The sequence below is a fragment of the Balaenoptera ricei genome, chromosome 1 (assembly GCF_028023285.1).
Source record: "Balaenoptera ricei isolate mBalRic1 chromosome 1, mBalRic1.hap2, whole genome shotgun sequence".
In the NCBI taxonomy this organism is placed as follows: Eukaryota; Metazoa; Chordata; class Mammalia; order Artiodactyla; family Balaenopteridae; genus Balaenoptera; species Balaenoptera ricei.
This window is the reverse complement of record NC_082639.1, coordinates 30,683,687-30,706,810: the sequence shown is the minus strand read 5'-3', so window position 1 is coordinate 30,706,810 and position 23,124 is coordinate 30,683,687. Positions and strand designations below refer to the sequence as shown.

The 23,124-nt window shown below is 45.8% G+C and overlaps 1 protein-coding gene across 1 annotated transcript in view; it reads left to right on the top strand.

Annotated features, from left to right (window-relative positions):
- INPP5B (inositol polyphosphate-5-phosphatase B) overlaps positions 1 to 23,124 on the top strand; it is a 43,446-nt gene that overhangs the window by 2,374 nt on the left and 17,948 nt on the right. Inside the window, 8 exon segments of the mRNA XM_059919366.1 lie at positions 31 to 60; positions 1,328 to 1,438; positions 5,579 to 5,764; positions 5,767 to 5,879; positions 5,881 to 5,965; positions 19,356 to 19,452; positions 21,037 to 21,204; positions 22,829 to 22,930. Of these exon segments, the coding sequence (XP_059775349.1) occupies positions 31 to 60; positions 1,328 to 1,438; positions 5,579 to 5,764; positions 5,767 to 5,879; positions 5,881 to 5,965; positions 19,356 to 19,452; positions 21,037 to 21,204; positions 22,829 to 22,930 (892 nt within the window).

Here is a 23,124-nt window from a genome sequence, read left to right as displayed (position 1 = left end):
CTAAGGGCCCTTTCGTTTCCCTGCCCACAGTGTCCCTGGATGGTGAAGTCTACTTTCTTGGTGAGTGGTCCTTTCAGTCTGAGTCCCAATTGGGGCAGGGGGAACAGAATCTGCAGAGAGAAGAGTGGTGTGAAGTAAGAGCACTTTCTGATCGCACGCAGGACCCTGCAGGATCAGGCCCCGGTCATCTCTCCAGTCACTCTCTTCCCTGCTTGCTGCACTTGGAATCCTCTGCATTCCAAGCACCTCAAACGTGACACGTTTTCACCACGGAGCCCCTGCACACGCTACTTCCTCCTCTTGAAAGCCCTCACTCCTCTTTTCGCAGAGCCAGTCATCCTCCAGGGCTTCAGTTCACACAGACTTTCCTCAGGAAGCCTTTGTTGAACTCCTGAGAGTGTCTGTATCCCGAAAGTGTTTGTATCTCACTCATACACATTCCTTTGTCTCGTCCTTACCATCTCTCTGTCACCTACAGTGATTTAATTATTTATAGTGACCTATCTAATGTCTGTGTTCTTTGCTAGACTGTAGTCGTAATAGCAGAGGTAGTAATAATAATAATACTAGAAATGAATATTTAATCAATGATGACCTCGTGCCAGGCACTATGCGAACGAGCTTTACACACATCACGTGGTGCTTTCCTCACACTTCTGTGAGGTCATCACTGCTTTCATCCCCATTTTATGGACGAGGTGATGGAAGCCCAGAGAAATTAAGTAATTTAGCAAGTGGTGGGACAAGGATTCAGATGCGGAATCCAGACTCTGGAGCCCACGCTCTTGATCAGTCTGCTGCATTGCTCCTACTCATGCATTAGCTCAGCACGTGTTTTGGGTGCTCGCCATGTGCCTGCTGGGTGCTGCGGTGACGCTATGAGCCAGACACCATCCACAGTCTAGCTCCCTGAAGACAAGGCCATGTCTGATGTCTTCAGCATGGTGTTCCCTGTGACTAGCGTGTGCCTGGCACAGTCAGGGAGACTGACCGACGGACGGCCCCCCTGTCCGCCTCTGTGTGCTTTTCATTCCACTGGTGGGGCGGGGGTAGACTACAGGTTGAGAACTTGGTCTCTTCTGGCTCCGTCCAGAAGGCTACGGCGAGGCTTACTGAATTTTCAGAGCTGAGGTCCACCCCCTTTGTAGACTGAGGGTGATGTTAATTTGGAGCTGGGGGTACAGAGGGCTCCCTTATTGCCCCAGCTTAAGGGCCAAAGGGGCTTTGGGAGCTTGGGCTGTTGACGTTCCATGCTGGGGGCTCCAGCCTAAAGATGCACCTAAGCATCCTGGAGGCCAAGGGCTCATTTCCTGCCTCCCCTGTGCAGGCTCAGATGTCACCGTCCAGCTGGACACAGCAGAGCGCAGCCTCGTATTCCAGCTCCCCTTTGGTTCACAAACCAGAACGTTTCTCCAGGAAGTCGCCAGGGCCTGTCCAGGTAGGTAAGACCGCAGGCTCCTGGGGGAAGGGGGGGCTGGGCACTGACCTCCCCACCACCAGTTGACTTTGCACCCTTTGGACTTACACTCCACAGTTTCTGTGCCCTCTCCAAGCTGCTGGCACAAGGCCACAGTGCCCCCAGGCCACCAGCCGGCCACGGTGTTTGCATTTCTGTTTTCCCGTTTCTGGACCCGAGTTTTAACTCCAGCAGGGCCCCTTTGCCCTCCTTGCTCTGGGCAGGGCTGCACGGGGTGAGTTGTGATTCTCGTGCAGAATCTTTTACAAGTTAGCAGGGTCAGCAGCTTCTAGAGGCCCACCTTCCCTCTCCCTGACAACCACAGCTAGAACCAAAGGAAGTCTGTCATAAGAGCTCTCCTGCCCTTGTACTCTGCTCTGTCCCCCACCACAGCTGAGAAAATGGTCTAGCTTTAACCTAACAGTGAGCAGTTAGTGGCCTCTAGGGCAGAATTTGTTTAGACTGGGCGATCAGCCAGGCAGGTAAAGAAGAGTTTGTTCAGAGCAGAGAATCAGCCAGAGAACATGCAAATTCTAGCCACCAGGTGCTGGGGCTTAGCTGTTTACCCAACGCTGTCACTTATTTCCTTTCTAGCTAACATCTTGGCTCTGCAGGAATTGGGGGTGGGCTCCCCTTCTATCGTGGTCTCATCATGGAGCCTGAATGTCTGGGGGCTCCAACTTAGTTTGCCTGGTGTGCAGGAAGGGTACTGACTGTTGATGCAAACTGGGCAATGTGGGAAAAGGAAACAAGATTATAGAGCCTTGAACGCTGAGTTAAAGGGTTGATCCTATAAGCAGGGGAAATTTATCTCCAAACCTTCAACTAATAAGGATAACCTGTTTTATGATTATTATTGGTAGTTGTAGGAGAAGTAATAATAGTAGTAACAGCAAAGAGCATGGACTTTGAAGCTATACAACCTCTTGCATTTGAAGCCTATCTTTGCTGGTCTTTAGCTGTGTGACTTTGGGCAAACCACCTCACCTCTCTGAACCTTGGTTTTGTAGACTTTTTTTTTTTCTCCCAGTTTTATTGAGCTCTAATTGACATACAGCATTGTGTAAGTTTAAGGTGTGCAGCACAATGATTTCACTTACATCACGAAGTGGTTTCCACAGTATGTTTAGTGAACATCCATCCTCTCATAGAGATATACAATTAAAGACATAGAAAAAAATATTTTTTCCTTGTGATGAGAACTCATGATTTACACTCTTAAAAACTTTCTTTCATATAACACAGCAGTATTAAATATATGTTTCATGTTGTTGCACCCCTAGTACTTATTTATCTTTCTTTTTTGGGGGGGGCATACCATGCAGTTTGCAGGATCTCAATTCCCCGACCAGGGATTGAAGCCGGGCCACGGCAGTGAAAGCCTGGAATCCTAACCACTAGGCCACCAGAGAACTCCCTGTTTATCTTATAACTGGAAGTTTGGACCTTTGACTGCCTTCACCCAATCCCCTTTTCCCCCACTTCATCCCTCCCTCTGGTAACCACAAATCTGATCTCTTTTTCTATGAGTTTGCTTGTTTGTAGACTTCTATATGTAAAGAATATCTTCCTCATGGAATTGTGAGAATTAAATGAGGTAATACATGTGAAAGTGCCCAGCACGTAGTAGGAGCTCAGAAAATATTTCCTTAGCTAATATTCATTGTGGACTTATTGTGTGTTAGACACTGTTCTGAGGACTTTTCAGCACATTATCTCATTTTCCTTACCACAGCCGTTCAAGTTAGGTATTATCAGTGTGTCCATTTTACAGGTGAGGGAACTGAGGCTCAGGGAGGTTAAATGCCTTACCTGAGTACAGAGCTGGTAAATAATAGAGCCAGGATTAGACAGGATTAGAGAGTCTCCTCCAGAGCCTGAGCTCTTGAGTTTTGCTCTAATGCATCCTAAGCTCATGCCAACCCATCCCATCTACACTGCTCAGGGAAGACTTCGTGTAGGAGGTGATGTTTAAGCTGAGACTTTAAGGATGAGTGAGGTTTTTTCCCAGGCAGCCAACATGGGAAAAAAGACAGTTGGAGTTAAGAGCAGAGAACTGGGTGGGATTGAAGTTGGGGTGGGAGGAGGCTGTGGAATGAGCTGAACCAGGACAGGCCAGCAGAGACAGCGCATGAAGGGTCTTAAATAACCAACAAAGAGCTTGGATTTTGCCCTGTAGCTTGTGGGGAGCTGATGGAGCTTTAAACTGAGGAATAACGAGGCAGGATTTGCACGTTAGGAAAGTTCCTCTGGCAACTGGTACAGAAGGGGAGAACCTAGAGCAGGGAGATCAATGGGAATGTATTGCAGTGGTTCAGGCATAAAAAATGAGGCTTGGACCAGGGCCCAGTCATGGGGGTGGGGAGGAGAGGATGGACTGGAGAGATCAAACCGATGAGAATGAAGGCACCACGGGAACACTGAGTTTGGGTTGTGTTCACAACTTTACTCTCTGTGGTTACAACAGTGCCTGGCACGTAGTAGGCGCTTAACATATATTTGTTGAATGGATGAACAGAGCTTGGTGCCCGGCTGTGAGAATGAAGGAGAGGGAGCAGTCGAGGATAATTCCCCTCTTTTAGGCTTAGGTATCTGTCTGTCGGTTCCCTTCCCTGCTCTTCCTTCTGGGGTCCACACCTGGGGTAACCAGCAGGCAAACTGCACTAACTCAGCTTCTTTGAGCAGCTATCATGATGTGGACTTCCTCCGGGAGGGGTGTGGGTGAGATGGGACTCTCAGAGCTGACAGACTCTTGGAAATCCACCTGCCCAACCCTTGCATTTTACAGATAAAAGGACCAGAGTCCAGGATGAGGTTACAGGTGAAAGGAACGAGTTTTTCCCCACCCAGTCCTTGGTGGGTAATGTGCAGCACAAAAGGTCAGGGAGTGGAAGTGACTTGGTCAAAAGATCACAGTTAGAGGAAAGAATTAGCCAACATTAATTGAGTACCTACTGTGTGCCATATATTTTTCTAGACAGCTAGACAACACACAACAACCATGTTTTTCTGTTTAGTCTTTTGAGCAATACTAAAGAGTATCCTGTTTTACAGATGAGTAAACTGACAAGAGAGTAAACTGACATTTTAGTAACTTACCCGAGGTCATTCATCAATTGAAGTAATAGGACCAGGTTTGGAACCCCAGGTTATAACTCCAAAGCCCATGGAGTCCAGAGATTTCAGTTCAGATCCCAGCTCTGCCACTTCCTAGTTGTGAATGTGAACAATATATTTTATTTCTTTGAGCCTTGGCTTTATTATTTGTACAGTGGAAATATGAACTTGCCTTACTACTCCAAGAGTTTTGTGAGGATCAGATGGGTTAATAGCATGTAACTGCTGAAAATAATTTAAAAGCTGTGTCTGGCAGTGCCATAGTCAGTCCTACAACCCAAGTCTCTTCATTTATGTTGCCCTTGCAAATCCAATTCAGTTCGGTCAGGTTCATGCTGTTCTACAAGGAGAACAGGCAGGATAGCATAGGAAACAGCAAGTGTTTAGAAGTCAGGCAGACCTGGGTTTGAGTGAGAGGCAGAGAAGACCCAAGAATTTCTAGGAAGGAGTGGCAATCTTGTTCAGAGGGAACCAGAGGACTCGTCTTGAAGGCATATTTCATAGCAGGCACACTGCTTTTACTTAGAGTGTGTTTTTTGGAGAGGCTTGCGAGTTGCTGATGGAGATTATGGGTAGTTAAAGCCCCCAACCCGCTCCCTAGTACTAACATCTATTTGAGTTCCCACTCTGCCACTCACTCTGCGACCTCAGACTTCACCTCTCTGAGCTCAGTTGCCATGGGATAGTAGTTGCCACGGGATAATCGTTCCCTTACTCCTAAAGTTAGTTGTGAGAATTAAGGACGTAATATACAAGTGAAGCATAGACCTCGGCACATAGTTACCACCAGGTCGCAGGAGTGGTCCTTGTCTATCTTGGTACAGCACTTTCGTTTTCATATTTATTATTGTATTTGAATCTCAGGCCCACACTGTGCGCCAGGGAAACACGCTTGGAGCCTCCCCGGAGAGGCTGAGCGATTTGCTCACGGACAGACAACCTTGCGGAGGTGGAACCGGCTCTTCAAGTCCGTGGCTCAGTGTTCCCTCCTTTTTCCTTCCACAGGTTTCGACCCCGCGGCCCTGGATCCTAAGTTTCTGTGGCTGTCTCGATACAGGCGCAAGGAGCCGGAGTCCGAGTCGCCCACGCCGCGCGGCTGGAAGTCAGCCGCGGGCACCCGGCCCGGGCGTGCTATAATTGGCGGAGGCAGGTATCGGTCTCGGATGGCGCGAAGGGGATTGGAGAGGGCCAGGCTTCAGGGGCGGGCCCCGTTCTCTTTGGCGGCGGAGCTATGGAGCAGACCGGCCTTCGATTGGCGAGGGTGGCACGCGGGGGCGGGCCCCTCTGGGGGTGGAACGGGGGGGCGGGGCTCCGGGCGGCGTGATGAAGAGCTTGAGGAAGCAGGCAGAGAAATGTCCGCCGCCGCCGGCTCTCGGGAGAGCGAATCTGCAGGTCCGGCGGGCGGTGGGACGCTGGGCTGGGGATCTGGGGCGGTGGCGGGCCAGACCCTCGGGCGGGCAGGATCTGTGGGTTGGCTGGCGGACGCTCGGGGCAAAGACCAAGGTCCTGGCCCTACGGAGGCGGAGACATTGGGGCTGAAGTGCTGTGGGGATGTTAGTTATTCTTAGCCGGGCGTGATGCGGGCAGGCGGGGGCCAGTGGGGTACTCAGGAATCCCGAGGCCGGGGTTGTGGTAGTAGTAAAGCTCCGTTCCTGACTTCGCTGTGTGACCTGGGGCGGGTGGCTGCCCCTCTCTGAGCCTCAGTTTCTCCATCCTGACCTTCGAGTTTGACTTGTGTGGAGGTGCACTCCGCATGACAGAGCCTTCCTTTGGGTGAGGACTGGTGTGTGTACTGGGGCTGCCTGGCTCTCCTGTCGGTCCTCAGCCCCTCTGAGACATTGGGCTGTGCGCAGACCCGGAGTCCGGGAGAGCCCTGTCCACCCTGGGCCTGGAGGCCACAGTGAGGTTACAGGTGAAGGGGATTAGGTTTTTTTTTTCCACCCAGCCCTTGGTGGATAACTTTGTGCAGCACAAAAGGCCAATTGTTGAGCAGGAGGTTGTCTTCTGGAGAGTGAGAGGCCCAGGGCTGAAATTTGGGTCAGGCTGGTGCTTTGGGAGGACCTGCAGACCTCTGTTTTCTGTCTAGTTCCTAGGTTTTCTGCCCGGGGCTCCCTGGTATTTTTTTTCTCCTGGGTGTGCCCATGCAGCTCCTGTTACATCTGAGCTTTGGCATGACCACTAGTACCCACTGTGCCCCTTTTCTCAGCCATTTGCTAGGGAACTGTCAAGTAGCCGTGTAAGTGTGGGCCGGCGCTCCACTTGCTCTTAAAAGGCTCGGAAACTATGAGGGGCTGGGGGAATAGCACGTTGCACAAGTTTGTAAAATGGGAGGAAACTAAGCGAGCAAAGGACTTCCTCCGTGCTTGTGCTTTTCCTTCATTGCAGCCTCTGCAAGGTGCAGTCGCAGCACACGATGGTGCTGATAGTTTGCATCTCTCATGGGCTTAGCTCATTTGAAGGGCTGATCTTGAGAGAGCTGTTGCATCAGTTTCCATGACATTCTGGGCTCTGGTACTGGGACAAGTGAGAGCTTAAGATTAAGTACATATCTTCCCTTTGCCCCTTCGAAAGGGGAGCGTCCAGACAGTTGGCAGAGGACAGGCTCGATGGCAGCAGAAAGAGGTGGGTTCTGTTTTCTCAGCCAGCACGCCAGAGCCTGTCGGAGCGCTTCATCTCCTAAGTAGAGGGAAGTCTTCTGTGAGAAGTCGGGACAGCTCTGAAGCAGTTATCTGCCGCTGGGTGATAAATGCAAAGTGATCTCAGAATCTTCTGTAACCTTTCAAAAATCCGAAACTAGCTACTTGCTGGTGAGGAGTTACTGTCAAGGTTTTAGTTTCATTTTTAATTTGAAATGATTTGTCCCCATCGTAATACCTACAATACGTGGGGTTACACTACTAAATGCTAAGTTGCTCATGTTAAAATTGGTAAGAAATGGCACCAAGCCCCCAGTTCTGTTTCGGTCAGCTCTGCTTCCAGAGTTACTTTGGCCTCAGAGGAGAGTCACATCATCTACAACAGGTTGGGGGAACCCTTTGGGCCTCCTCTGGATGTCCCTGAACCCCAAGGGCAACAGATAGCGAATTTGATGCTTCCTATATGCACATGATCAAAATTCCCACTTCCTGATAGCCCAGGGAACCAACTCAAAGACTGCTTTAAAATGCTGTTTGTGATGCACATCAGGATAAACAGGGCTTCCCCAAAGAGCTGACAGTCTGACAGAGACGGATCTGATGATTCATAGAGGTAAGAGAGTGTGGGATCAGCTCAGCAGGACGGGGGACCTTGTGAGGCGAGCCAAGGGTAAGAGCCCCTCAGAGGCCTAGGTATTTGGGGGGCAAAGTGAAGCTGGTTTTCAGTCCTTGCCTTTGTCTTGGTAGAGAAAGGAAAGATCTCACTTGGATGCATCTCTCCAAAAATGTCCGTTCTTTTCCTTGATTTGTCTTTCCTGCATTCAGGAGTGTCAAGCCAAGCTTGGTAGGAATTGCAGAAAAGTGAAATGCAGAAGTTTTAGATTGGGGTTGGTGTCATTTCGGGTTCAGACCAGGATCTTTGAGCTAAGTTGTGATGCTGAAGTGAGATGTAAAGCTTCTGGTCAAGTGGCAGGCTGTTCCATCTGATTCTCTTGGCCTCTTCAGACTCCCAGACCTTGCATGGGTCTCAGACAAGTAGCTGTTGTAAGTAGGGGCTTTTCTGCTTCTTCACTTATTTAACTGCTCTTCTTGGTGTAGCTTTTTCTTTCCTTAAAAAGAAATAAGGAGAAATGCCTTCCTGTTTCTGTCTAACAACTGAAGGTCCTCTTATCCCTTGGGGAATCCTTCATCGGGCTCAGTACTCACCCATGTCATTGTGTAAAATATTCACCTGCCTCATCCCAGACACATGCAAAGACTTGGAGCTGTGTTCTGAAGGATTCTGAGCTAGGTACTAGAAAGGAAACAGCTACTCAGAAGTCCCATTGGGCTTTTCTGGGCTAATTTAACAACATGGCAACAACGAATAAATTTTGATGTTTTGAAGTGGTTTTCTTATTCCATGGCTGATTCAAAGCGAAGTAGCTTGGTAGTAACTCAAATTCAGAATGAGATGTGCTATGAGTATTTTTTCCCTTGGACCCAAGAAATAAAGCATTAAAATCTGTCTGGCCTGAGAAAGGAAATGAATGCTATTTATAACTCAGGGTAGCATAAAGGGTAACCTAGATTACCAGGGCAGAAGCCAGTGAGAATGTCAGAAAAACAGCCCCTGGGTTAGTCAGTCTCTTAATACGTAAAATCTGTGTGACTGACGTACCCTTTTAGCACAGAGAAAATGAATTTTCCTAGATGATTATCCTACACGTGGAAATCTTGCCCATCATCTCCACCTTTGTGGGAAGCTCTGCAGGCTCGTAAGCAATTTAATTTGGCCCACTTTGTTCCTTTAAACAAAAGAGAACGGTGTTCCTTTTTCTTCCTCCTTCTGTTGTTCCCTTCTCCGTTTCCCTCTTCATCGCATCTAACCTTGTGTTTGTTTCTAGAACAGGAGAACCCCCTGAAGACTTTTCTTTCCTTCAGAAAACAGTTTGTTGTGGAATTCTACAGTGGGAGCCTAGAGCAAGCGAGGTGACCCACAAACGTTCACTTAGAAGGGGCGTTTTGCACAGAAAAGTCCTCGGGGACAGAAGGTTCAGGAAGAGGGAGACATCAATATTTATTAGCAGAAAGACAGTTTTGGGACATAGAAGCTCACTGGCTCGCTTGTTTTCTTTGCTGCTTAAAATCTACTGTAACAAACTTGTAGATTTTACAAGTGGTGCGTATGTGAACTAAAGCTCCAAATGTGAATGATGAGGATTTGAACAAAGTGTATGTCTACGTGGCTGGATACTTTAATTTTTATTTTTGTTACTGCACCTTGGTATCATACTGGACATGTGTCTTGACTTTCCTCTCTTCCATCTGTAAAATGGGAGTGAATGTTTGCCTTCTAGAAGGTCTCACAGGACCGAAGGAATGCTCATTTAGGGGTGGTTTCCTCTGGGAAGCACATTTAGGAATTGCAAATGCCCACCTCTAAGAGCTTAGAAACTGGCTGCCCTCTTCAGGGCCTTTCCTAGGCTGGTTTCTTCCAAATTGCTACGTTCATTCTCTTCCTCACTCCTTCCCTCCCTCCAGTTTCTTTTCTGTCAATATAATCCCTAAAAACCTCAGTCATCCTTGACTCTTCCCTCTCCTATGTCTAATAACCAAATTCTGTCCATTCTTCTTCGGCAATTTAAAAATTTTTTGAAAATTAAAAAAAAAAAATTAAATCCTCATAGTTCATGTTGGTATCCTCTTACTTGAACTAGTGCAGTGGTGTCCTTACAAGTCTTCCTCCCCTGTCTCCTCCTCCCTGGGGCTCGCCTTAGAATGTAACTATTTTGTTTGTGAACGTGAATGCTGCGCCACCCCTTGTAGCCTGAGGAATAAAGTTCAGATTCTTCAGCGTGGCATTCAAGTCCTGCGTGGCCTGGCCTCAGCCCCCCTTCTCAAGTCTTATCTTCCCCAGCTCACCTTCATTTCCTCTTACTTCAAACCCGACTGCTTATTATTTCTGGGTAAAACCGTCTGCTTTTTCATCTCTTTGTTGGCTGTTCATTCAGCTACATTTTTACAGGCTCGAACTTGCTGCTTTTCGTATTTTGCGTCCTCTCTCCTCCCCAAATGCCAGCCTAATGCCTCGTACATCAGTAGGTGCTCAAAAATCTGTTGTCTTTCGAACTCTCTAGACCCATACATTTCCTAGCCCGAGTGCTTTGTTGCCTGAAGGACGCCTGCCCCCTTCCTCTTTAAGCGGGCTCTGTACTTCTTTCTACCCCCAACCCTTCCTGGTTTGCTCTTGCCACTTCTCTTTCAGCTTTATCACCAGACCACAGACAGTTCACAGAAGGCCCAGTGAAGAGAGAGCCTGGAGGAAAAAGTCATGTCTCCAGTAGCCTGTGACCACTGCAGCCTGTGGCTGAAAAGTAATTGCACAGTCGTCGTCTTTCTCTTTGAGCTAAACTAGTGATATTTAGTCCTTGCTAACCTAAATTGGATTTGCACAGGGGACAACTTGGATTCTGAGTCCGGGGCTTAACAGGTTTGCAGGGCATGGGATGTGTTTTTAGAGATGTCTCTGCCCATGTTAATTGTTAAAATCTGTGGTACTTTTTTTAAAGCCATGAGATTATGAGAAATGTTTAAAATGAAAAGAAAGTGAGGAAGAGAGAAAGAAAAGGGAGGGAGGGAGGGAGGGAAGGAGGAAAGGAAGGAAGGGACTAAGAAGCATGGTTATTTGATTTTTAAAATTTATTTATTTATTTATTTATGACTGCGTTGGGTCTTTGCTGCTGCACGCGGGCTTTCTTTTTTAGTTGCGGTGAGCGGGGGCTACTCTTCGTTTCGGTGTGCGGGCTTCTCATTGCGGTGGCTTCTCTTTTGCGAAACACGGGCTCTAGGTGCGCGGGCTTCAGTAGTTGTGGTGCGTGGGCTCAGTAGTTGTGGCTCACGGGCTCTAGATCACAGGCTCAGTAGTTGTGGCTCACAGGCTGAGTTGCTCCGCAGCATGTGGGATCTTCCCGGACCAGGGCTCGAACCTGCGTCCCCTGCATTGGCAGGCGGATTCTTAACCACTGCGCCACCAGGGAAGTCCCCGGTTATTTGAGTTTTACGAAAGTAACAGAACTATTTGGGGTGGTAGCCAGGCTGAAACAGGAATCATTGGCTCTTTCCATTCTTTTTAATGCTGGGTGCCCCGTGCTATGGGCTTCTCTCAAGAGATCCCTGCCCAGTGTGTGCTATGTACTTAGCTCTCCTTTGGAGTCAAATCCAAACCCCACGTGGCATTCAGAGTCTTACAGTTTGGCCTTACATATAATAAAAATCTATTCCTAATAAATTAAAAAAATAAAATTGTATTTATAAATAAAAATTGATTACTGTTATGACTATTATCATTAGCAGTTAACAGTTATTAAGCACTTACTGTGGGTCTGTGGGCCTTACCCTGAGCACATAAGTTCTGTAAGAGAATGTCCATTTTTCAGATGGAGAGACTGAGGCTTGGTGAGAGTAGGTGACATGCCTGTGATCACTCACCAGGTCAGTGACAGAATAGAACTCAGGTCGTCTGTTTGAATCTAATGCTTGAGCCCTAACCCCAGCACTCTTCTTTTGTATCCCCTGATGCTCCTCAAACAAAACTTTTCATTTCTACTTATTTATACTACTTTTTGTTACTTATTTCTGAGCATATCATAATGCCGTCTCTTTGTGCTGAAATTATTTCCTCTGCCAGAAATGCTTTCTGAACCCCACATTTTTCTGATAGTTAATATAGTTTTTGATTAAGAGCACAGTCTCTTCACCCAGATTCCCTGGGTTTGAATCCTGGCTGTACCATTTATTAGCTGTGTGTTCTTGGGCAGGTTACTTAACCTCTCTGTGTTTATTTCAGTCTGTAAAGTGGTGATAATAATGCCACATACCTCATGGAGGAGTTGTGAAGATTAAATATACGTATAGAGGTTAAAACTATGCCCGGCATGCAGTAAGCCTTAAGTATTTGCTATTAATATTATTCATGGTAATATTACTATCATCGTTATCGTTAACGCAGCCTGACTTGGATTCTGGGTAGCTGAATCGGGGTCTGTTTATCTCCTTGTAAAGTGAACGAATCTCTTACTGGTATGTGTTGCCCTGTCTTGGAGAGGCCATGGGACGGCCCCCTGGTGGTGTGTACACAGCATTGAGAAGCATTAATCCTGCTCGTTTGAACTGCCGGGTAATTTGCTCACATGGTTTTGCAAGTTCTTCTAGTGTGCTGGAAATGGGACGCCCAGGCCAGTGACTGAGGAGATGAGAAGGGACACCGCCTCCGAGACCCGTCTAGTAGATGCTCAGGAAGGGCAGGACATGATGTCCACCCCGTAGTGACAGCCACACACTTACACAACCCGTGGAGACCGTGGTGGTACTTTGGCTTTATTATCCAAACGGACTTAATCCTTCTCTCCATATAGTACTTACCCCTAAGAGTTTATAGTTTTATTGAAGATGTTGTGCTCATGTTGGCAAAAGGGGAGGCTGTGGAGTCTAGCAGATCTGGCTTTTAATGTCAGCTGCACCATTTACTGGCCTGGCTCTGTGTCCTTGGGCATGTCTGCTACCTGCTCTGGGCCTCAATAGCCTTATTTGTAAAAGGAGGCCAATAATCAGAAATAACACGTGAAGCACTTAGCACAAGCCTAGCTATTAGAGGGGACTTGATAAATGGCAGTCATTATTATCAAAGCAGTGGGGGGTGAGGAGCAGTAGAGCAGAGGGGAGAGGCTAACCGTTCCTGCGTATGTGCTGTGTGCCAGGCATTGTGCGAGGCTCTTGACCCATTAAGAATTTCATTTGTTTATCCTCTTGGCTTCTGTGTAAGTTCAGTGGTGTTATCCTCACTTTACAAATGAGGAAACAAATTAATTTGCTTGAGGTTTCCTATGAGGTTATGGATGGAGCCAGTGAAATGTCTAGGTCATTTTATTCCAAAGCCACAGGGCTTTTCCAAAAACACTCTAATTTCCCTTAAAGTTCCAGACAAGTCATATAGACAGGAAGGCGTTCAGAATTCGGAGAAATGACTGCCGAGCTTTAGTGTGGTTGAGGAGGGCTTGGTGATGGAGGGTGGAGGAGTTGAGGCTGGACTTCGAAGCAGAGGGGCCAGAAAGTCAGAGTGAGGGCGGCGTGCATGGGGAACCTGTCTGTTTAGAATCGGCTGTCTTTGGGAGGTGAATGGTGAGAGAGAGCAGGACCAGTTTGCAGAGGGCCTCTTGTGTCAGTCCAACCAGTTCGGACCTTCACCTGCAAGTAGTGGTGTAATACTGAAAGTGTTAGAGCAGGGAGAGATGAAATCAGGGTCTAATCTGGCCAAGTCCAAAGACAAAATTGGTACATCGGGTAGGGAGAAGCAGGAAGATCTCTTAGTTGGGAGGCTCTTGAGGTAACAGGTCAGGAGAGGATGGCCTGGAGGAAGGCAGCTGTGAGAATGGAGAGATGGGTGGCTGACTGGCTCTCTGGGGGCCTAAGGAGAGGGGTAAGCGGAGGGCAGGGTGGCAAACCGGGCTGACAGAGTGATGATGGTGCTGGTGACAGCAGGGAGAGCTCTGGGGCAGGCCCAGAGGTCACAGCACAGCTTTACCTGGGACCCGCCCGTGCACAGAGCATCTTGTAGAAGTCCCCAGTGGACAGTGCAGGGCCTGAACTCAGGCACAGCTGGATAGCTCTGTTTAGAATTGACTGTGATGGCTGATGGTTCTTGTAGAAGAGAAGAACAAGATCTAGAGCTGCACTGGCCAGTATTGTAGCCTCTAGCCACATGTGGCTATTTAAATTTACTCTAGGTAAATAAAATAAAAAATTCAGTTTCTCATTCACTCTTGCCACATTTTGACTGTTCAAGTGTAGCTAGTGGCTACTGTTTTGGGCAGTGCAGTTGCAGAACATTTCCATCATCTATTGGTTAGTGCTGGTCTGGATCTTGGGGAGTACCTATAAATAACTGGGGGACCTGCAACGGGGAAGCAGAGCAGGAGGAGGAGACAGAAGGAGCCATTGAATTAAGAAATAATGTTGCTGCCTCTTGGGCAATTCTCAGAAGAAATAGAGTACTTGGGTTTTGGTTTGAATTTGCTTTTTCTCGTGTGATGTCATGTTTTTGGAAAAGCCCAGACCCCCAGTCAGTGGCAGGCCTGGCTATGAAACATTGAAATGGAGGCCATGCCTCCTGTCTTTGTTTTGTGGATCTGGGCCTTCACCAGGTCTGGTTTGGCTTCTAGAGGACCTTTTGGCCATGCAGTGAGGGGTGGCCTCGATTAACCATAGAAAAGAAGACAGCAGCCATAGGAGGTGGATACTGTTGTCTTTGTTCAGTTCAGGAAGCAGAAGCTTAGAGAAGTGAGATAACTTGTTCGGGGTCATACAGCTAGTAAGTAGCAGGGCCAGAAATGGAATCTAAGTCTGACTCCAAAGCCTGTATATAGTGATATATTGATATATATATATATATATCTTTTATATATATAATATATCTTTATATATATCTTATATATATTATATATATAATTATAGTGCATTTATATATACATATATATAAATACATCTTATTTTAGCTAACTTTGAAAGTACCTATAAGCAAAAAGAAAAAGCAATCCTATCACCGAGAAATGACTACTGTTGACGTTCAGTGTATACTTTCCAGACTTTCCCATCTGTATATGTATTTGTGTAAATTTATATATGTGTATTTATAAACATGTGGTATATATGTACATAGACATATATTTCAATCCTTTCTGATGCATATAGGCCACACTCTTAACTACCACCTTTAATTCCTTATCAGCATTTCTGAAGTCCTAAAAGCTCTGAAGGTGGAAAATAAATTTTTTTTGTAAATTTGGCCCAAGCTCAATTTGGCAGTAACATTTGCTTGAACTGACAGGAGACTATTTATAGGCTTTATTTATCCCACTAAGTGTTACTACTCATGAGTTGCACTGAGGAACTACTAACGTTATTGGTTTCTGGATGTTGCCTCTGACTGCTGTGGTGCTGTATAACACGGTACAGGTTATGTATTACCTTCCTAAAATGTCCCAGATTTTGAATTCCAAAATACACTTGGCTGCAAGGGTTTCAGATAAGGGATTGTGGGTCTGTATTAGGTTATAGTGCTGCCTGGGCGAAGGAAGGAACCTCCAGGGTCAGTGTTATCTGTTTAGCCAGGCATGTGAGAGGGGTTTGGGTTCTGTAAGATGTGCAGTGCAATGCACAGAATTCGCAAGAGAAATGGAGCACTCTCTACTTCTGTACATCCAGATCAAGCTGCAGTTGTCACTCTGGTTGACCTATTAGGTAGGCTCTTACTCAGAAATGGTTTCAATTGTAGGTGTGAAAGGTGGTCATCAGAAAGCACCCAGAAATGACTGTGAGCTTAACCCCTGCCCTGAGGTTGTTTGCTCTGTGTGTGTTTACTGACTGCCTGCTATATTTCATGTTGCCGTAAGCCAGGGGCCACAGAAGAAGAACGTTAGCCCCTGCTCCCAGAAGCCTGTGGTCTAGCTAAAGAGGAAAGATTGATAAAAAGAGTTAAACGTGGTTACAGGGTATTCCCTGGCGGTCCAGTGGTTAGGACTTGGCGCTCTCACTGCCGGGGCCGGGTCCGATCCCTGGGATCTAAGGGGGAACTAAGATCCCACATGCTGCGCAGCTCGGCCAAATAAAATTAAATAAGCATGGTTACAATTATGATAAATGCCTTGTTAGAAGTAAGCACTGGGTATGTAAGAGTAGAAGGAGAGGGCCAGAGAGGGCTTTCGAAGGAGATGACCCCTGAGCTGAGTCTTGAAGGGCGAGTTTGAAGTTCGATACGTGAAGGTGGGTTTGAGGGGTGGTTAGACTATACCCAGCATCAGGGGTGGGGTGAAGAGGCAACATTTAAAAAGATAAATGGTTGCCCCCCGCCCCGGTCGCTGCGCGGCTTGTGGGATCTTAGTTCCCCAACCAGGGATCGAAACCGTGCCCTCGGCAGTGAAATTGAAAGCGCCTAACCAGAGTCCTAACCACTGGACTGCCAGGGAATTCCCTTAAAAAGATAAATGGTTCTGATGTGACTGGATGGGGGGTGAGAGAGGAGTGGTTTGAGTGGGGGGTGGAAGATGGGCCTGGAGAGGTAGTCTGGGGCTGATGATAAAGGTCCTTGTATGTAATACTTAGAGGTTTGGGTTTTACTACAAACGTGTTAGAAGTTATTAAGGGATTTTACACACAGGAAAGACCTGCTCAGATTTGTGTTTTCTTCTAGAGGTTGTCAGTATGCACTGGAGGGGGTGAGAATGGCGGCAGGGAAATCACTGACTGTGCTCTCCAGAAATAGTAAGGGCCCAAACTAAGGCATGGCAGTAGGGATAGGAGAGAAGTTCAGGTATGAAAATATTTAGGAGAGACGATTTGTAGGACTTGGTGACCGAACATGGGAAGAAAGGAAAAAAATCCCTGATGTCACGTCTTCGATTGGGTGACAAGGGACTGCAGGTCTGAGGTTGGAAAAAGGGCAGCGTGGGAGTAGGGAAGCAGAAGAGGAGGAAGGGCAGGAAGCTGTGGCTGGAGAGGGGACCGTGGGGCTGTGCGATGGTAAACTTGGTAAAGAGCTGCTGACAGCCGGCTTCCGTACCAGATTCAGGAGGGAAGAGATTCCGAGAAGACTGCCCTGTGGCTGGAAATCCCCCCAACCATGCCTTAACATTTCCTTACATGAAGTCATGGATGAAGATGTTCTAGTTCTTGCGGGACGGAGTCCAGAGAAAGATACGGGGTCGGGGCATCAACGGGACGCAGGTCAGCAAGGTGGTTTTCCAGTCAGTACACTGCCCACTCCTGGACGGAAGCCGAGTCCACAGGGACAAACCACTTGTCCCCAGGAGATGGCCTGACGGAGTCCTCAGAAAGCACTGACATGCAGAAACAACACCTAAGCGTTATTCCTGAGTTTGCCGTTGCACGTTGTAAAGCCCTATGAGATATTTTTTAAGTACCTACTTTATAGATGAAGAAAGTAAGACACGAAGAAAGGAAGTAACTTGTCACACAGGAAGATGATGGTAGGGCTAGACTTCAACTTAAGTTTCCTGATACTTGCATTTGACGCCTTGAGTACCTGCTATGCACCTGTGCTGCTCCAGGTCCCTGGGAAATAGCGTAAAGATGACAAAGTCCCCACCTCATGGGGCTTACACTTTAGTGGAAATAGCATGCAATAAACCGATGAATATATATAAGATTAAATATCAAATGGTTTAGTATTAAGGCATAGTCTTGTCCTCAGTAGGCTTACTGGCTAACTGGGGAGACAGTTACAACACACAGCAATCAAGCCTATTGTGGGAGAAGTACAGGGAGCTATGGGAACATCTGTGTCAGGGCATCTGACCAGTTTGGGAGGAATCAGAGAAGGCTTCTTGGAAGAAATGGCCTCTAAGATATACCTATCCCAGGGGTTGGCTAACTACAGTCACCTGGGCCAGATCCAGCCTGCTGCCTGCTTTGGCACAGCCCATGAGCTAAGAATAGGTTCTACATTTTTAAATGTTTGAAAAGAATTAAAAGAGAATAACATTTCGCGACGTGGAAATTATATAATATGTAAACATCTGGGACCATACAGTTTTATGGGCATACTGATGCTTATAGCTGCTTTTACACTATAATGGCAGAGTTGAATAGTTGCAGAGACTATGTGGCCTGCAAAGCTTAGGACATTTACCCTCTGGCCCTTTACAGAAAAAGTTTGCTGACTCCTGGCCACAGGATGGGTAGGAGCCAGCCATGTAAAGCAGAGTGAGGAAGAAGGAAGTCGGTTTCTGATGGGATCTTTGTATAACTGCAGTAACTTTAGTATACTTGGAGTATGGCGTTCAAGGAGGTAGGGGGCTGTGGTGAGTGATGTGGCTGGAGAGGTGGGCAGGATCCAGACTGGGAAGAGGCTTGGCAGCCGTATTAAGGGGGTTGGATTTATCCAATGGAGAGCTTTGAAAAGGTTTTAAGTCATGTCATTTTTTCAAAAAATCCTCTGGCCACAGTGTAGAGATTGGATTAGAGAGGGTGGGGTGAAAGAGGAAGCAGGGAGACTAGTTGAGGTCTCTCTCAACTAGTTCCAGGGAATTGTTGGTAGCCTAGGCTAGTATAGTGATATTGGGGATAGGAGTATATTGATTGATTTGAGAGGCAATTTAGGAAGCAAAATTGAAAGCCCTTGTTGATTGATAGGAGGCATTGAAATGTAACTATTTTCATGTTTCAAATGATTGTGTTTTCTTTTTCAATTCCAAGGGTTGGTTTGTTTTTTCTCGTTCTTGTGAATGCATGGTTGACAAATCCATGTTTAGTAATAGTCTTCAGAGCAGAATTCCTTAGTGATGTTTCATGCCCCTGGTGCTCCTTGTACCTTGTGGATCGAAGCAGCATCTTTCTGTGGCCTCTTCATGCTGTTCCCTGTTGACAAGGGATCTGGCTTTTAAGGAGCAAAGAAACAGTAAATTGGCAGATTGATTTTCCTTTTCCAGTTGGTCTTGATTTAACAACTTTCCCCAAATATTTCTTTGTTGCAAGTCCTTGGGCTCCTTGGTTTTCAAGGCGCTACGTTGACAATGGCAAGCACTTAGGGCCTTCCCAGTTTTACTTCTCTGACCCTTGCCTTTTTCCTCCTCGGAATTTAAGTCTCACTTGCAGTAAATGGTAATAACATCGTTACGTTATATTTTATAATATGTTGCGTGGCTTTCAAAGTGCTTACTCATGTGTCAACTATTCGATCCCTATGATAAGCCTGAGAGGAAGGCAGGACAGGTCAAGTTACTGAGATCAGGAGAGGTTAGATGGTTTGCGTAAAGTCAAAAGGTTAATAAATAGCAGAGCCGGTGATAGAACTTAGGTCTGCAGATTTCTTAGCTTTGTTCCTTCTATAATGCACTCCGTCTCCAAGAAAAGGGGGTCAAACTAGCTGGGACAGTTATGTTTTCAGTAGTAAAGACATCTGGATGAAATACGTTTTTTCCCCCTCTCCGTCCTGCTCTCTGGGAGCTTCATCCAGACACCAGCCTAGGCCTTTCCTATGGTTTCAAGCAATATGTAAACCACCAGTCATTCCCAGACTACAGTTTGAGAAGCTGTGGTCTGTATGGTAAAGCATATGTAAGTATGTTTTAATTCCTTCCTCCTCCCCTTAGGTGATTCTTCCTTTGATGAGTCGAGACCAGATGGGAAGGGTCTGCTTGTGGACCGAAGCTCCCGGGGTCAGGATAAACCAGAAAACTTGCTCCCAAGGTAATGCAGCTCTCCCTTCACTTGTGCCTCTTAGGGCTGAGGTTTTCCTCACTGTAGAACTGAGGCCATTGCTGTGCACGATGTCCATTGTCCCGCAGTCGCTGGCCTAGGAAATGTTAGGCATTTATTGAGCATTTACTATGTGTGCCAGGCATCATACACTTACATGGATTATCTTCCTTTAACCTAAGAGGTAGATACCCTTATTTTCTCTGTTTCACAGCTAAGGAAACAGGTGAAGAAGAGATGTTATATAACTCACCCAAGATCCAGAGCTAGCAAGTGGCAGATCTAGGATTTGAAACTGGCAGTCTAACCCTACCGCGGAAATGTAGATTAGAAACATTTGATTTCTCCCTCCCATTCTTTTAGGAGTTTCCTGACTCTGAAGATACTTCTTTTTCCCCCTTTTTTTTTTTAAACATCTTTATTGAAGTATAATTGCTTTACGATGGTGTGTTAGTTTCTGCTTTATAACAGAGTGAATCAGTTATACGTATACATATGTTCCCATATCTCTTCCCTCTTGCATCTCCCTCCCCTTTTTTATTTACTTTCTTTTTTCTGATGCTGTTATATTTAGTGTGTGCTCCAGTGCCCCCTACTGGTCATAGCTGGAATCATCTGGTCGAGATAAAAACTTATTTGTGTCAATATTTAAATTACACACTTAAACAGTAATGAACAATCCCTGGACTTTAAACGTAGCTAAATCTATCATTCTCAATTCACTTTTGAGCCTTCCTGATATACATAGATGCATTTTACATAGTTTTAATTAGTATGTACATGACGATCTAAAATTAAGCACTTTAGTGGCATTTATTCAATGTCAGAAATTGTTTCAAGTGTTTTATGTATCTTAATTCATTAAGTAATCTTCAACAAAAGTTTTCTGAGCATTTATTAGGATTCTGTTATGTACATATGTCAAATTTTGCTTAACTTTAAATGTTGGCATTTGAATAATTTTTAGTATGCCTATGAAAACTACACAAATAATAATAAAATATAAATTTTCATTGCCTTTCTATTTCAGGTATTCCTGTGGAATAGAGATTCAGGGGAATTATCAAGTCAAAAGATCTAGATAGTTCTATAGTCTTGTTACGTGAGGCCCAGGGTCCAGAAAGAGCACTGTCTAAACCGAGTTCTGATTCACACTCTGCTGCCATCCAGCCGCATGAATCATTTACGATGCTGGGTCTCATTTTTCTCATTTGAAAAATGAAGGGATCAGATTAGATTATCTTCCAGGTCTCCTTCTGGTCTGAGATTCTACAAACTTATGATCTCTGGACCAATGTACTATACAATCAACAACATATAAGTTTACTTTGTTCTACATAGAAATAGTGTTGTTTTAGCAATGTACTATACAATCAACAACATATAAGTTTACTTTGTTCTACATAGAAATAGTGTTGTTTTAGTGTTGTTTACTTTAGCCTTTGTAGTCTTCTGAAATTCAGATGCTGATGTGTGGAAACTTCTAGCTTTATATTCATGTACTTTGTCAAGGAGGACTCATCAAAATATGATAAAAATTTTTTTTAATAAAAATATATTTTTTTGTTTTTCTAGACAGAATAAGTCCAAATCTGAAATAACTGACATGGTTCGCTCCTCCACTGTCACAGTATCAGACAAGGCTCATATTTTATCCATGCAGAAGTTTGGACTGCGAGATACAATCGTGAAATCACATCTAATGCAGAAAGAAGAGGATTATACCTATATCCAGAACTTCAGGTAGCTCACTGGGTCTTAGACTGTTTCCACAGCAAAATGATCACTCACCTCTCTGAAATTTAAGCACTTCCCCCATACCCTGGATTTGAAAGCAAATCCTGTACAGAATCCCTTCCATCATTTTCTTTTTTCTTTTTCTTTTTTTGGCTGCGTTGGGTCTTCGTTGCTGCGCGCAGGCTTTCTCTAGTTGCAGTGAGCGGGGGCTACTCTTCATTGTGGTGTGCATGCTTCTCATTGCGGTGGCTTCTCTTGTTGCGGAGCACAGGCTCTAGCCGCGTGGGCTTCAGTAGTTGCGGCACGTGGGCTCAGTAGCTGCAGCGCGTGCAGGCTCGGTAGTTGTGGCTCGTGTGCTCTAGAGCACAGGCTCAGTAGTTGTGGCTCACAGGCTTAGTTGCTCCACGGCATGTGGGATCTCCCCAGACCAGGGATTGAACCCGTGTCCCCTGCATTGGCAGGCGGATTCTTAACCACTGCGCCACCAGGGAAGTCCCTCCCATCATTTTCTAAATGAATGATTCCTTTCACTCTTCCTTAGCAGGCATTTATTCTGTGCCTTTTCTGGCCAGGCACTGTGGGAGGTGTGGTGTAGTGGGAGTGACACAACCTGCAAATGGTTGCAGAAATATTTAAAGAGATACACGTGTGCAGAAGAAGGAGAGCGATCCTGATTTTTGCTTATCCTTCGGTGTATCCCTTGGTCATTTGGGGCCTTTGAAGAACGTCATTTGAATTGAAATTAGTCAGGAAGTTAGTGTTTGGTAATCTTTTTAGGCAAGATGAGGGAAAGTTACATGAATAAAGGGTGCAGGATTCTGCCAGATCTTTTTATTATTTATTTATTTAGTTTTGAATTTTTGAATTTTTTATTTATTTTCTTATACAGCAGGTTCTTATTGGTTATCTGTTTTATACATATTAGTGTATATATGTCAATCCCAATCTCCCAATTCATCCCACCACCCCCACTTTCCCCCCTTGGTGTCCATACGTTTGTTCTCTACGTCTGTGTCTCTATTTCTGCCCTGCAAACCGGTTCATCTGTACTATTCTTCTAGGTTCCACATATATGCGTTAATATACGATATTTGTTTTTCTCTTTCTGACTTACTTCACTCTGTATGACAGTCTCTAGATCCATCCACGTCTCTACAAATGACCCAATTTCGTTCCTTTTTATGACTGCCAGATCTTTTTAAATCATTGCATTGGGACTATAACACAAAGTAACGTTGCTTCTAGGAATAGAAACAGTGAATTGTCTGAACACTGGTGTTGCTTTCTTTCGGAAAGTAGTTACCAGGGTACTTTTCTTTTTTTCATTTCACTGGTACACACAGTAAACAGTCATTTCGTGGATTATGGCTCTCTAGTGGCTGTTAAAGCTAAGTAGGAATGTTCGGAGTGGGCCTCTACTGTTTGAAGTTATCACAAAAGCAACAAATATCACGGCAGACTGCACGTCACCCCTTGGTGCCACATGCACTGGTCTAGGATAGATGTGACATTTCTTAAGCCTTCAAATTCCAGTCCAGAGAGACTGAAACCGAGCAGAATCAGCATCCAGTGCTTCCCCCGTCATGTCCATAGTCCTCCCAAGTGACCGATTGATTGTCTTTGGCAACAGGTTTTTTGTGGGAACATACAATGTGAATGGACAGTCCCCTAAGGAGTGCCTCCGGCCCTGGCTCAGCCATGGTATCCAGGCCCCAGATGTATACTGTGTGGGGTGAGTGCTTCTCTTCTAGTTGCCTCTGCATTTTCCAGAACGTGTAGCTGTGGTTGAAGGGATGGGGGCATGGATCTATAACTGAGACTTCACAGCAGGTGAAGGGATTGAAAAATGAGCATATGCTTAATAACAGCTGTTCCCCTGTTAGTGTGATTCCTCCCAGTAAACAAATTTCTGGCACTATTCAAGTG